The following is a 13,802-nucleotide window of genomic DNA, read 5'->3' on the forward strand; positions in this document are numbered from 1 at the left end:
CTCAAATGGATTGCATAGTCATAGAGAAGCACTGCTCACTGAAAGCGTGATCTCACATCAGCGAGAAGTGGTATCTGCAATTTCYGTAAGCCCTGAGTTGCACTGCTGTTCTCTCTTCGTAAGATAAGACAGCACCGACCCTTCAGCCTCCTGGAACGGTGTGAATCATAGAGATCTGACCGCCATTGGAAACCACATGAAGAAACAATTTTCTCTCCTTCCAAAACAGCACACTGAAATTGAAGCCTGAAACCGAGCAGTGAACAAAAACCAAAATGTGTACTCATTAGCTGAGCTTCTCCATCCTARTCCCAGAGAAAGCCAAGGAGTTAATGGAACAGGTTTTCTGGGTAGTCTTTAATTTATGTATTTGTGGAAAACGGAACCAATATGGTGCAGCCAAACTTATTTCTGATGTTTCCTAGCATTGAAAAGTTTTATTGTACACCATTACTGGAATCACTCAAGTTGAAAGGGACCTATAAGGATCATTAAATCCAACTCCTTGCTCCTCACAAGACTCCAGAATTGAACCATATGACCAAGAGCACTGTCCAGACTCTGAGTTCTGTCAGGTTTGGTGTCCTGACCACTCTCCTGAAGAGCCTGTTGTTGTGACCAACCATGCTCTCAGGGAATAACCTTTTCATATTGTCCACATTGAACTTTGGTAATGTTGTATTAATATTAATCATTAAACTGGACCGTATGCTAATCAAACCAGAAGGTCATTCAAGTCAATCTTCCCGTGTCGATTAGACTTTTCCAAGCAACAACAGCAAAACCAGCCAATGCAACATTACATTGTCATTTCCTTTTACAGACAATAAAACCATGGGCATCTGCCTGCCAGCTGTCTGGTCTGCAAAGCATCAATGTGTAAAATGAAGGACTGCTCTTCCTCTTTTATCAGTATCAGAATTCTTGCATTTATCCCATTCTTTATCATCTCTGGAGGGGTATGACCTTGAGGAGACAGTCTCTTAGGTCTGTCTGGTCACTGTCACCATACTGGACAGCTATGTAATTAGCAACTCCCCTTGAAAGAATGTAGACTTGGTGTTGATGAAAGAGAGTTCATAGTTTGACCCAGTTAGCGAGGGACATTTAAACAACCCAGAACCAAGAATGTTCCCAGAGGAAACAGCTGTGACATTTTTTCATTTGATTATGCAGCTGCTCTGACTTTCTGTTCCCTCAATCACTCTCATAAAACTGGAAAAAACCTTCCAGATTCCAGAGAGACAAATGCAAGTGAAAGGGATGCTTCACCCATGAAGCACTTGCTTTTCTGTTTTGTGTTTGTTTAAAGGAGAAAAGTGTACCACATCTTATGTGGATAGCAGCTCTGTACTACTACTAGATATTTGATTTGCTAAGCAGTGCCATCATTTGTATTTCCAGAACTAAAAGCCTGCTAAAGATTGCAAGGAAGCAAATCCATAGAGAAACTAAATGGGAAGGCCACTCCTCTGGCATTTTCGTAATATTGCAGTAATTTCACTCCATTAGGCATTGTGTGCCTAATAGGTATGCATTGGTTTTCTCATTACATTATTTTTACTTCTCACGAAACCAGTGAAATATGTCCAAGTTAGGTAAGAAAGATTTTGTTTGATCTATCATTTCCTTGAAATATGTGCCCTGATTTAAACCATAATTTTGAAGCTAAATATTTGTAGAGCACTAATGTTGTGCTCAGGTTAGAATGTGAAAGGCAGAGAGGCATATCCTGGAGATGTGTATAACCCAAGTGCATGGTTCAGGAAGCTCCTTTCATTTGTGCTTGTTCCAGCTGAGAATGTAACTTCTAAGTGCATATTTGAAGTAGCTCAGGAAATGTACATAAGGAGGCAGAGCATGAGCTTTGCAAACGGCTGTAAATACTGAAAATAGGTCAAATAAATCATATRTTCTGTATGATTCTCAGCTACATGTCTAGAATAAAGTTAATTTATAGATTGAGATCTCTAAAATTTAGTCATTTGTATTACAGTGCGTACTCTAAGTACTGTGGTTTCAGTGATGATCTAGTCAACAGTAGGGCCTAGAGAGGTATCCAACCCAGTCTAAATTAAACATCTGCATTTGGTCTACTGAACTGATTTCTACATAATTTGACTACAATGGGAGAAGTGCCATTTAAATCACATAATCATCACTTGCTGTGTAGGCCCTCAAAAGTGTGTTTCAAATTCCAGAGCTGAATCAAACTCCTTAAATATAGTGAGATGAACTTGCCCACAGTGGCAGAGTATTAAACTGTTCCCTGATAATCTGGAGATGTGAATCTGCTCATCTGGAGCTAGGCACTTATTCTGTGGAGCAATGAAACACTTCATTCAACAGAAGTATTTCTGTTGTATTGGAATCACCAGTCCATCAGAATAGGGCTACTCTGATCTTTTGCATCTGAATTATTGACAATGTCAATAGTCAATGTTTAGCATAAGGAGATGCTTATCCCTCTACTTTATCTATGCCACCACTGTCTCAGTAAAGAAGGTTAGTATCCATACCAGCATGACTCCTCTTGTGAACCAGAGCAAGAGATCAGGGCATTGAATGTTGCAGGACCAGATTAACTTTCTCTTTTGCATCTGTGTATGGCATGGTTTGGTCACTGTCTCCCAACACACTCTCTCTTTATGGTACAGGTACCTGGAAAAACTACCTTAGAAAACCTATATTCTGAATCATTTGAAAGCTTTATTTTAATAAGCACAGGGAAGAACTGAGTTATCCAAGTATTTAGACTTATCCCTTGACTCTAATGAGTTTATTCATGCAGTATTTCCTCATGATCTATCTCTCAGAGCAAGGTTCTGACAGCTGTCTTCTTCCCAATGCCAATCTGACTGATGTGGAATAAGGAAGTACAGTTTAGTGCTATGATGGGAAATATTTCATTTTCTACAGTACTTTCTCATGTTGGTGTTTCTTAGCAATCTTCTTTTTCTCCCCAAATCTGTCATCTCATGGTCTGTTTTATTTTCTTGCAGGAGGAACTGGGCATTGCTTGTGAGTTACTGGAGTCAGATTTCCTGAAGTGCAGTGTGGGATTTCCTTTCATGAGATCCAACTCTGGGGTAATGTTATGACATCTGCATTTGCAGAGTAATGGTTCATTCACCTCTGTCTCCAAGGAGTGGCTGGAAAGTCAACTTCTCTGTTAAATGTCTGTTACTGATACTTTCTCTAGCTTTCTAACCCAAGCCTTTCGAAGTTGTAGAGACTAACTATCCTCTTTCCCACCAGCCAGAGCTAATGACAGTGCCTTGGGCACTGCAATAAAATGCCTTTGAAAAACACTTCAAGGCTTGCAGCTGTGAAAAATTTACATATTTCCTCTGCAGAAAATTAAGAAATGACTCTGTCTTACTTAAGTTGTCTTATTCTGTGGGGTTTTTTTTGTCTTCTTTCACATTGAAGTTCAGCTGGATTTATACAAATTATAATGAAAATGTTCTAATGTCTTTTTCATGTTATGGTCTTCTGGTAGTTTTTTTTAAAAGAGGGTTTTCTTCTGTAATAGAAGATGCACTCTCAGAATGTTTAAAAATCCAGCTGGGTTCTTTCTGTCACTAAATTGATCTATATCAATGAACAACCCAGAAAGGTGAGAAAATGAGGAATAACTTCAGGATGACCTGAAAAAAATTAGTCTGAAACTTTTCAGAAAGTTTGAATTTCAAAAGCTAATCCTTTCAATTTGAATTGATGTATCCTTTAACCCAACATAAAAGTTTTTGTTTTCTGTTTTTTTACTGACTACTTCATAGTATTTTGAAACATTTAAAATATTTTAAACAGAATTGAAAAAATAAATACAGTAGCAAAATATTATCTAGAATTTAAGAAGTAAGCCACTGAAATTACAATTAATTTGTAATTTGAACTGTTTCACTTAGCCAAAATCTGTTTTGGAGTTAGACAGAAGAGTTACATGGAGAGGTAATTCATCAAAGTAAAATCTTTATTTTGAAATTAGCGTCTCTTTTTACCCATTATGATGGTGTCCTGAATGCTGCTTTAGCTTGTGCCACTTCCTCCAAGCCTCTGTGCAGGCCTGTGATGTGATCTTTATCCCCCAAAAGATCCCTTCACCAGTAAATAACATATAGATCAGTGCTGAGCTAGTTTCAAGTAGTGATCCCTTTGTACTGGAGACTCATTCCCAGGCAGGTGATGTCCTCAAGAAATACCTTTGAGTGGTCAGTCTGTAAATATCTCTTAATGAAGAAAAACTCAAACTCTATAGTATTTGAAGAGAAACAGGAGTGCTAAGATTTAAAAGCTAATCTGCAGTAGAGGAAGCTCTCTTACATATATCAAACTATGCTACTTTTGTACAATTAGACTAGTAAAATATAAATGAAGTTTCAGAATAAGTACATTTTGAAATAATATGCAGTATCTCTAAATGCTGCTTTTTCTTTGCGCAGTATGAATTCAGTGTGATCTTTGACACAAGCCACTTGACTGGGCAGGAAGAAACACTYACCTTCCTTGTCACTGCCCTAAGGTAAGGGGACCTTTATAGGTCTGGATGACTTGGATATTCTTTGTTAAATGAAGTATGCATACCATAAGCAATTGTGCTTGACAATTACATGATTGATATTAGCTGTAGATACATATATGTGTAATGAATTAAGTTTAATTACTGGGGCTAAATGCATGTATTTTGGTGATGCAGAGGAACTATGGGTTRAAGCTTCCTGAAAAATGAGGCATACATAGATTTAATTTGCCAGGTGGTTGCAATTCTGAAGGATCATCCTGTATTCTCACAGTTGAAGGGCTCTTGTGTTTTAATGGGCATTTCTTTGGGCCCTGTATCAAGCTCAGCTCAGCTATGGCTGATGATCAATACCAGATAGACCCATTTGTTCTAGCATTTGAATGAAACAAGCATGCTAGGATGTAAAAAAAAAGATAAATGCTTTAATCAGATGGCCAAAGATCCCACTGTTAGGTTCAAAAGCTGTGTATTTGTTTTTCCCCCTCTGGATCTTCAGTGAGTTGTGACAGACTGTGGAAAATATCTGAGTAGGGTACTTTCCAAAGGGCACTTGAAATAGGCATTGAAGTAGGGTAACTGCCAAGTATGCATGGATAGGCATTATATCTTGGGCAGAATAAAAGGTGTGACACATGCTTTGTGCCTCTTAAGATGATGTACCACAAAGAAACAGACTCCATGAATGATTCAGTCACAATCACTGTCTAGGTCTGTATGGGAGCCAATGTGCAGCTGCATTAACATTGGCCATTAACTTCTGCTTTGATGTGCTGGGTGTTTGATTAGTTCCTGCTCCCATTTACTGTGTGAATGGGCCAACTTCATATCCCTATTAAGATGTTCAGCCTGAATTCTCCTCCCCAATGGAATGACACCTCTACAAACAGCTGGAGATGAGAGATGAGATGTAGTAGCTGCTGAGTGGCTGGTCTCATAAGGCATAGCCTGTAGGCAGGAACAAGTTCCTGCAGCATGTGGGACTGGTGTGAAATACTGAAAGTGAGATGTGTCACCATGTCTTGCATGTTAGCCTAGTTTTATTCTGCATCAGTTCATCCTGTGTTCAATGGTTCTCAGTCAGGGACATCAGTATCTGCTAGCTGACTGCCAGTTGGTGCAAAGATGAGTCATCAGTGCTTGAAATTTGCCCAGCCAGTGTTTTTCACTTCATTTATCTGCCTTGGATAACACAGAACTTCCCTCTGTAACCTCACTTCTCATACTTCTGTGCCCCACCAGTGAGAAGGGTTAGTCTGTGCCTGTAGAGGAGTAAAGAAATACAGTAATTTTTACACATAGAACAAATGCTCAGAGGTGTTATAAGAAAGTTTCTCATTGTAGAAGATTGAGAGAGCACAGTTATCTTTTGAAGGATTCAGCTGAACCTCCAGAGAGAGTAGTGCAGGTCTCCATGCTGATTACCCTCATTTTCTCTGTGACTTTAGACAAATTGCTCAATTCCCCCTCACTGTCAAATAATAAAATCTTTCTACCGTAAGAGTTACAGGGAGCCCTGAGGTAAAGTCAGTGATAAGGAAATGCTGTGCTGTGGTCAGACTGCAATAGGCAAAGACATTTTTTTCCATGCAAAACTGGAGCTAGTCTGGCAGAAATAGCTGAACAGAGAAGCTATGTCATGCTCTCATGGGAAAGCAAGTTTTGCCCTTCAAATGTCCACTTTAGCCTGTCCCATGTAGCTGCAAATTTGACAGTAAAATCTGTGACAAGAGACTGGTTCAATATTGGGACAATTGGAGAAAGAACATAAAAACATTACATAATGGTGCTCTTACACTATTTCCTTTTTATTAAAAAAAAAACAAAACAACAAACCTTCATTGCTTCCAGGTGTGATGTGTTTTTCTAGAGCTAGATTCACTGAGTTACATTCTCCTTTTTTGACAGTATCTTTACTCCATTGGAAACAGATTAAGAACGTATTCATGAACCGTGTATAGAATTCTGCTTGCTTGTTCTATTTGCCACCATGGTATCTTGGTATTTATGTTGGATGAGAAATGTCTCTATTTTGGACTCTTCTGTGAGCCTGTTCAGAGGAAAAACTAAAGTGGGGCCTTTCCCCAGGAGTTCAAAGTTTGTTGGATTTTCTTTCTGGGCCATTGTTTTGTCAGCAGACATAGGTAATGTCAGTTGCAGAGAGCTGAGCTGTATCTAAGCATGTATGTAGCCAGCAAGCTCTATTTTTGTAATCTGAGCAACTCATGATCTGCATGGTAATCACTTGAGATGTTACTACTAGGGAAAAGTGATTCCAGAGTCACTGCTGAAGAAATTGGAAATATGTGAAACATATCTTTCAAGATTGTTCTTCTGAGCTGTTACCCAATGAACAGAGTCATCAGTGTCAGAATAGTTACAGGTTTGCCTGTTAGACATGCATTTCAGGAACCTTTCCCAGACTTCATACATAAAGTGTTCACACTGAAACAAACTGACTCAAATAAGAGATAATTGCTCACATTTTCCTTTCTTCTTTCTGATTTTGACCAGCTGACACAATGCCTTTGACAATGTAAAGTAGAAGTGCTTTTTTGGCAACTAAGTGAAGGAAGAGAGAAAAAAGAGAGGGTGAAATTGTGGAGAGGTTTTGGCCAGTTCAGTATGAGGGTCTCACCCAAAAAGCTGCTTGTAGTGGCAGAAAATTGGTGCTAATGGACAGTGCAGGTACATTGAAAGCATTGTTTCATTTAGTGAGTCAAGATCCCCTGTGAGGTGTGTATATCTCTCACAAACTGACGTGCGGTCAGACTGAGGGAAAATGAACCCTTGTATAGAAATCTGCATGTTCTTGTTTCTCAGAAGAGCAGCCACAAAACACACACTTTTTGTGTGTACCCTCTCCAAGTTTGGGCGAACATTCTTACTGAGCTAATACCACACAAATAGAGATGCTCAGAGTAGAAAGCAGAGAGATGGTACCTGTGAAACTGTGATACATTGYGAAGACTGTCCACCTGCAGTATGTTTATTTTTCCTTTCTGGCATAGTGGAAACCTAGAACGCACTGAATATCTGCATGATAATACTATAAGCCTGTCAGTGCCCCTGATGCATGAAGTGGATTCATCCATCAATGGGTAAGTACTAGTCAACAAATGAAAACAAAAACAATGATTAATAATCATCATCCTAAGAATAAAATCTGAGTGCCTTCCAGTGAAAAAAATAATTCTTCTCTATGTTCACATGTAGTCAGACTGTTGTTTTTTTCATGTTTCCTAGACTCTGGACATTCAGACAACATCATTTGATAGCTGAAATTTTATTCATTCCAACACTACCTCAGTGTTGTTCTCACTACTTCCTAATTAATGTTAATTAGTTACCATTACATTTATAGTAGGTATTTTAGTGATTGTGTTTGAATTCAAGTGATGTCGTAAATCTGATGGACCTTAAAATTAAGTTTAAAAATAACAACTAAATCACATGTTGTTCCTTAGGACATCTCTTCAAGGAGATGGTTAGGAGTCACCAGGCCAAAGGTTACGGTCAAATTTTCTGAAATTGGTGAAGTCTGGCTGTTTGCATTTGTGTTTAATTTCACAAACAGATTTTGTTTCTGCTTCTGTTAATTTACCCATTTCTTTTCCCTAGTTTGTGAGGCATCTAACTACCAACKGAAGAGCATCACTCACCCTTTGACTGAAATACTTCCATAACATATAGCCATTGTGTCCTCTCCCTAAGGCTGCATATGTGCAAGTTCCTGCCTTTGTATTTGGGGGTCTTCTACTTGGCATCACAAGCCTAGAATGAAAGATTTGTGGTCAGTCTCAACAGTCAGACCATTCTCTAGCATAAACAGTGCTTGAAGCTAAAYTGGGGGAGACCTGGTCATTGAAGATGAATTAGCACTCATGCAGAGTGAGAAAGTTGACATTAGTTCCTAAACTGGGGAAGCGAAAGCTCATCAATAGTGTCCCCAGAAGGTCAGTGCCTGTTTTAGCCACCATCTATGGCAGTCTCCAGGCTACAGGTTGGCATCAGTAGAAGTCAAATATTCCCTTGGCCACTATGCTGCATGTGTAGAAAAAAGGTACCCCTGCACTGACATGTGATTTTTTTGAAAAGCTGAATAAACTCATATTCATGGCCTAGACTGGGTTTTACCTGATAAAGTTGATTTCAATCTTGTTGGATARAAATACGATCCTTAATTACTACCACAATAGTCAGAATGAGTAAAAGGTATGTTTGAGCCTGCTCAGAGAAAGGAAGTACGCTGTCAGACCTCACAAGATGACTAGCAAGGACAAAAATCTCCTCTAATTTGAGAGTATAGTCTCAGCAGTATGTTCTGAAATTGCTTCTTGATGCTTTTATATAATGATGGATTTTTGTTCAGCTTTACAGATATGAATACTTTCATCTGTCTTTAGATCTCTGTTATCTACAGAATACTGCATACCAAGACATAAAAAAATTGGTTTCTCTCTTTTCTCTTCAGAATATACTTTTTTAAAGCACAGGGATTCTGAATTTATAAGCCCCACCCCAGTTCCTGTGTAGACTATTTTTTTTTCTTTCTCATAGACAAGGCTTAGTTAATTGAAGTTCACAGAAAAGTTCAGCTGCCAGAGAAAAGTTGGGTTTATTGGAGGGCATGTTCCCAGGCATAGTAATATTAAATAGTACTCTTTTTTTTTTTGGACAGTATCTTTTTGAAGCTTAATTTATTAGCATAATTGTCCTACATTTGAATGTAGAGAAGCAAACTTCATTCCTGGTTATAAATAGCCCAGAACAGCTTGTACTTTATTTGGGAGAAGCCTTCTGGCACAACACTGTAAATGGGAGGAGAAAATCTATCTTTCACTGTTTCCCCTAGCAATCCCTGTCATAGGATGCAGGCAGGAAAAAAAGGAAATGTACATAAACAGGCTTAAAATCCTGTCTCAAAATGCTCTGACTCCAAAGGACAACCTGGGAAGGGAGCAGCGTTGCAGGCAATAAATGAGGACTAAGGTTTGTCTGAAATGACCTAGGACCTTTTCCAAACGGTGGAGCAGCCTGAGATTAGGAGCCATAAAGTATACTTAAAGCACTCCTAGTCCTATACTGCAGGATTTTCAGGTACTGTGTTGTGCTTTCAAGTAATTTCTGATAAAATCATACTGCATTATACTGGGTGATTAGATGATGAGTGGTTGAGAAAACTTGGACTGCTCCACTCTAGCTGAAAGCAGGTTATCCCCCTCTACTCTTTCCTTTAACCATTGCTAATCATAAAGGTAGTAAAACTTAGACAGCTAACCAAGTGTTTATTCCTGAAATGCCATGTAAATATTAAATAAATTTGAAATGTTGCTTTAATGAATATGTATCTTAAAGTACTCCTCTTAGATACTGTTTCTTCAGATTAACTTGATAGTGCAATGATTTCCTGTGTTAATAGAAGCTAGGGACTTGCACGAATCATCTATGGCAGGGGACCAGAGAGGAGGTTTTGTGATAGCAAAGGAAAAAATGGGATAAGTAATCAAAATAAGTCTGCTTCATTGATGGGATGTTAACTCAGGTCAGCTGAGATGCTGCTTGTGTAGTCTAATGTTGCCAAGAGGAAATCAAATCACAAAAAATAGATTAAAGTAGAATGGTCCCATAGAATTTCCCATGACTAGAAGGCAAGGGATGCAGTTCAACTAGACACAAATATAGTTTATTTTGGTCACAAACTCAGCTTGCTATATCTGTGTCTTGATCTTTCAGAGAAGTCTTCCCTACTTCATTTTTCTACGGTGATTCTGTGGAAACGTCCAACTTTGTTCAGTTGGAAAACCATGAATGCCTCTTCCAGTCTCTCAACTTTACACTGCAGGTAAAACTCACCCTTATTTTGACTGGTTTCCTGCTTGACAGCACTTTCTTGTTTTGTATCTATTTTATTCTGAGTGTGGTATGCAGGATTTTGAGTCACAATCATGGACAGAATGGAAGCTTCCTTCGGACAAGGTTTATAAAGAAGACCCTGCCGTTGAGTCATGAGGATCAGAGGGGACTCCTTTGCTTTCTAAACTCCTTCTGAGAGAGTAGTATAGGTACAACTGGATCTAATTCTAGCCCCAGACTTGGCCAACAGTTTTTGTCTAAAGGTTATATAGGTATATAGATCCTTTAAGTGACTTTTTCCTGCAGGATTAAGGATGACAAAACAAATATATTTACATCAATAACATAAAATATTTATTTAAATTGATGATGATAATGACTAGACTAAAATACTTTAATCAGAATTATTTACCACATGATATAGATTGTTTTACTAATAATATTTTGCACTGTTTATTAAATCAGTAATTAAAAAACTCACTCATACCAACAACCATGGGCAAATCTCTTTAGCTCAGCCTCAAGGAAAAGCCTTGAGGGACACCTCCACTTAAGGGAGGAATCTCCACGCTCTCCTGGAAGTGGTATGTTAAAAGTCCATGCTGGTAAAAAGCGGGACTGGGCTTTTATAGTATAAAGTGATCAACTGTCACTCGTGTTTCTAGGCTACCAATGCTAGCTTAGCAGCTTTAGACAAGCTATCAGTATGTGAAAAATGAGATTCACTTTCTTGTTAAAATTTAAAGCGTTTTAATAAATGACAGTAGGGTACATAAAAGCAAAGGAATACTGCACCGGGTGCTTGGCGATCTGCCAGAGGCACACCGGGTATGGATAGAAACTTCTTTAAATACATTCTGTGTTACATCAGCCTAATGCCTATTCATAGACATTTATGCATATTTAAACCTGTCTTGTTGTTTTATGCTCCTGGGGTCATGTTTGTGTGACCCCTCTTCCACAACTTCAGCAGATGGTCCTTGTTGATAGAGAAGTGTCCATAGCAGGGGCCCCTAATGGGTCACGAGACCCCTGGCCTGTCCATTGCAGATATAGTTGTCTGAATGTTGGGGGGTCCCATCAGCCAGGTTCCTTTTGCCGCAAACAATGGATGTTTTTACAAGTTTTTCCGACCAGATATTTTTCCCCAAAGCCTCTGTTCCTTCCACCCCCACCCTTTTGCTGTCAGGGTCTGTGCTGGTCTGTTAGCTGATACCCCTGGGGCGATGGCCTCCCCACCCGGAAGGTGCTAAGCATCTTTGTGAATGTATGCCTTCTTTTCCCCAGCTCTGAGCTGCTTCTAATCTTTTAAGGACCATTGGCATCAGGGCCCCATTCAGGGTTTTTTTGGTGACTTTCTTTGCAGCTTTTGGATAGTTTTGCTATAATATAAAAAACATAGCTAAACTTCTTCTACAAATAAGGCAATATTATATCATGATGCACAACACATAGCATCTACCTTTAATCTCTGCGAGAACTAACACTACAGTGTGTGCTGAACACGCACATAGCACTCATCTTAATATCTGCGAAAGCCAACACTATAATATGTGTTTATAACAAGTGCTATCGCTTGTTGATTCTTTTATCAGAAATATTGCCATCACGTCCTTGCTGGTACCAGTTTCTGTCAGGAAATGCTGTCTGAATGTTTAACTTTGGGATTGATGAGTCAGTCTGATCTCAACAGTCTTTAAAGCCAAAAGCAGTGTGATGACCTTTTTGTGTCTGTCATGGATGATGCCTTTCACAAATAGTGTTTAGTTTGAACTGTTTTACCCTCACTCAGAGAGAGCATCCTGCTACAGTGCTGTACAATGCATTCTTGATTGCATACCATATTTTCAGTGTGAAGGGATGGCATATGTCCTTTATTTGAATGTGTTATGTCAAGAATTGCGAACTGGGCATCTCACTTCCATAGGAATAAAGCCGCTACCATTTGTTTCTCTTTTACCTTTCTTCATATGCTGAGTAAAAAAGCCTAGTTACTCAAACCCTAGTTACATCCACATCTTGGATGAAGTCACAGATTAGAAGTTGGGGAGTAATTCTTTTTAGTGGCAAGGCCATTGAGCAGAGGAGTGAGTATCCGTTATCCATGAGAGCAAACACATGTCTGTTCTAGAGATTCAGGCTTGCTAAATGCCCCAGTATGAAAAATTGATAGCACTACTGATGAGAGTACAGAACAGGGAAGAAATGAGGACACTAAAAAGACGGGTGTGAGAAGCTTTCAATAAAATACTTCGTAACATCTCAGCATTGTTCAAGTATTATCTGTATTTACACCACATGGGAGTTAGATGGGTTTCTGATGTGGTAAAATATATGGATGGTTTATTATAACAAACTCTTGTGATGTGCCCAGAATTTACTGGCGCTGTGTTTAGCTGCTGTAACTGCATCTATTACAAGCCCTATAAATTGGTTTTGACCGCAAGATGGAACTAGGGAATGATAAGTGATGCACAGGTAGGTTCATTTATTGTGAAAAATAGTGTTTTGTCATTTTTCTTTTTGTTTTCCTGGACATGAATGCCACTCAGCTTGTAATGAGTGACATGTCTGCCTCCATGGACAGACTGTGATCCAGAGCAATTAAGCCCCCACTGTCATGMAGTGCCCTTAGCTATTTACTGAGAAGGACTGAAAGCAGGATTTCAGGACATGTAAGCTTTTGTGAACCAGGCTGTTAATTCTTGTGACTCTGATTTCCTTCTTGGGGATTTATAGGTCTTCTCCGCTTTCTCCCCTTCATATCCAGTGATTGGTTAAACAAGATAAAGAATGGGTGCACTGATGCTTTAGATGAAAATTTTCAGTAAAGCAAAGTGATAACAAGGAAGAGAGAGAGATTCTATATATTGGCAGAGCCACCCTTTGTCATACTCATGCTCTTGTCTCTCATGCACACACTTGGCTGTTTCAATATCTTTTTTTTCCATATGGGAGTAGAAATTATGTCATATCAAGTCACAGATCTGCTCTGCAGTAATGGGGTAAACCTTATAACTATGTGTATCAGAGATAAAAGGCCAAGTTTCATAATGGACAAAGCATTGTTCGTGTCACTCTTTGCTTAATTAGTTCAAATTATTTGCCTGCCCTGTATTTTACTTCTTCAGATGGAGAAAAGTAAAAGTTTCTTAATCAAGAAAAAAAGATAAGTTACAAAAATATGTGATTTTATAGCAGTTTTTATATGTGAAAAACTGTACTAGGTCTGATGTCAACAAGGAAACAGAAGTATACATCTTTTTTTTTAGTAATAACATGTGCAATGAAAATGCGTTTTCTGCAATAACTCATATCTGATCTTAGTGAGATAATCAAGGTTTGTAAAACATCTAACATGAAACATTATGTTTGCATTTCGTGCAGCATTTATTATACTCCATTCCAGTGAGATTTCTCCCCC

General features: G+C 38.7%; 1 protein-coding gene across 3 annotated transcripts in view; it reads left to right on the forward strand.

The window, feature by feature from the left end:
• Positions 1-13,802, forward strand: part of ITGA9 (integrin subunit alpha 9) — a 238,026-nt gene that overhangs the window by 154,418 nt on the left and 69,806 nt on the right. For 2 of the 3 annotated variants that reach the window (XM_057376171.1, XM_057376169.1), the window contains 4 exons: positions 3,003-3,089; positions 4,446-4,525; positions 7,534-7,623; positions 10,259-10,367. In XM_057376171.1, the coding sequence (XP_057232154.1) occupies positions 3,003-3,089; positions 4,446-4,525; positions 7,534-7,623; positions 10,259-10,367 (366 nt within the window). The remainder of the gene's footprint in view (positions 1-3,002; positions 3,090-4,445; positions 4,526-7,533; positions 7,624-10,258; positions 10,368-13,802) is intronic. The other variant, XM_057376170.1, reaches the window with a different exon arrangement.

Source organism: Malurus melanocephalus, unplaced genomic scaffold (assembly GCF_030028575.1).
Source record: "Malurus melanocephalus ecotype Western Australia unplaced genomic scaffold, MMel_1.1 scaffold_271, whole genome shotgun sequence".
Taxonomy (NCBI): Eukaryota; Metazoa; Chordata; class Aves; order Passeriformes; family Maluridae; genus Malurus; species Malurus melanocephalus.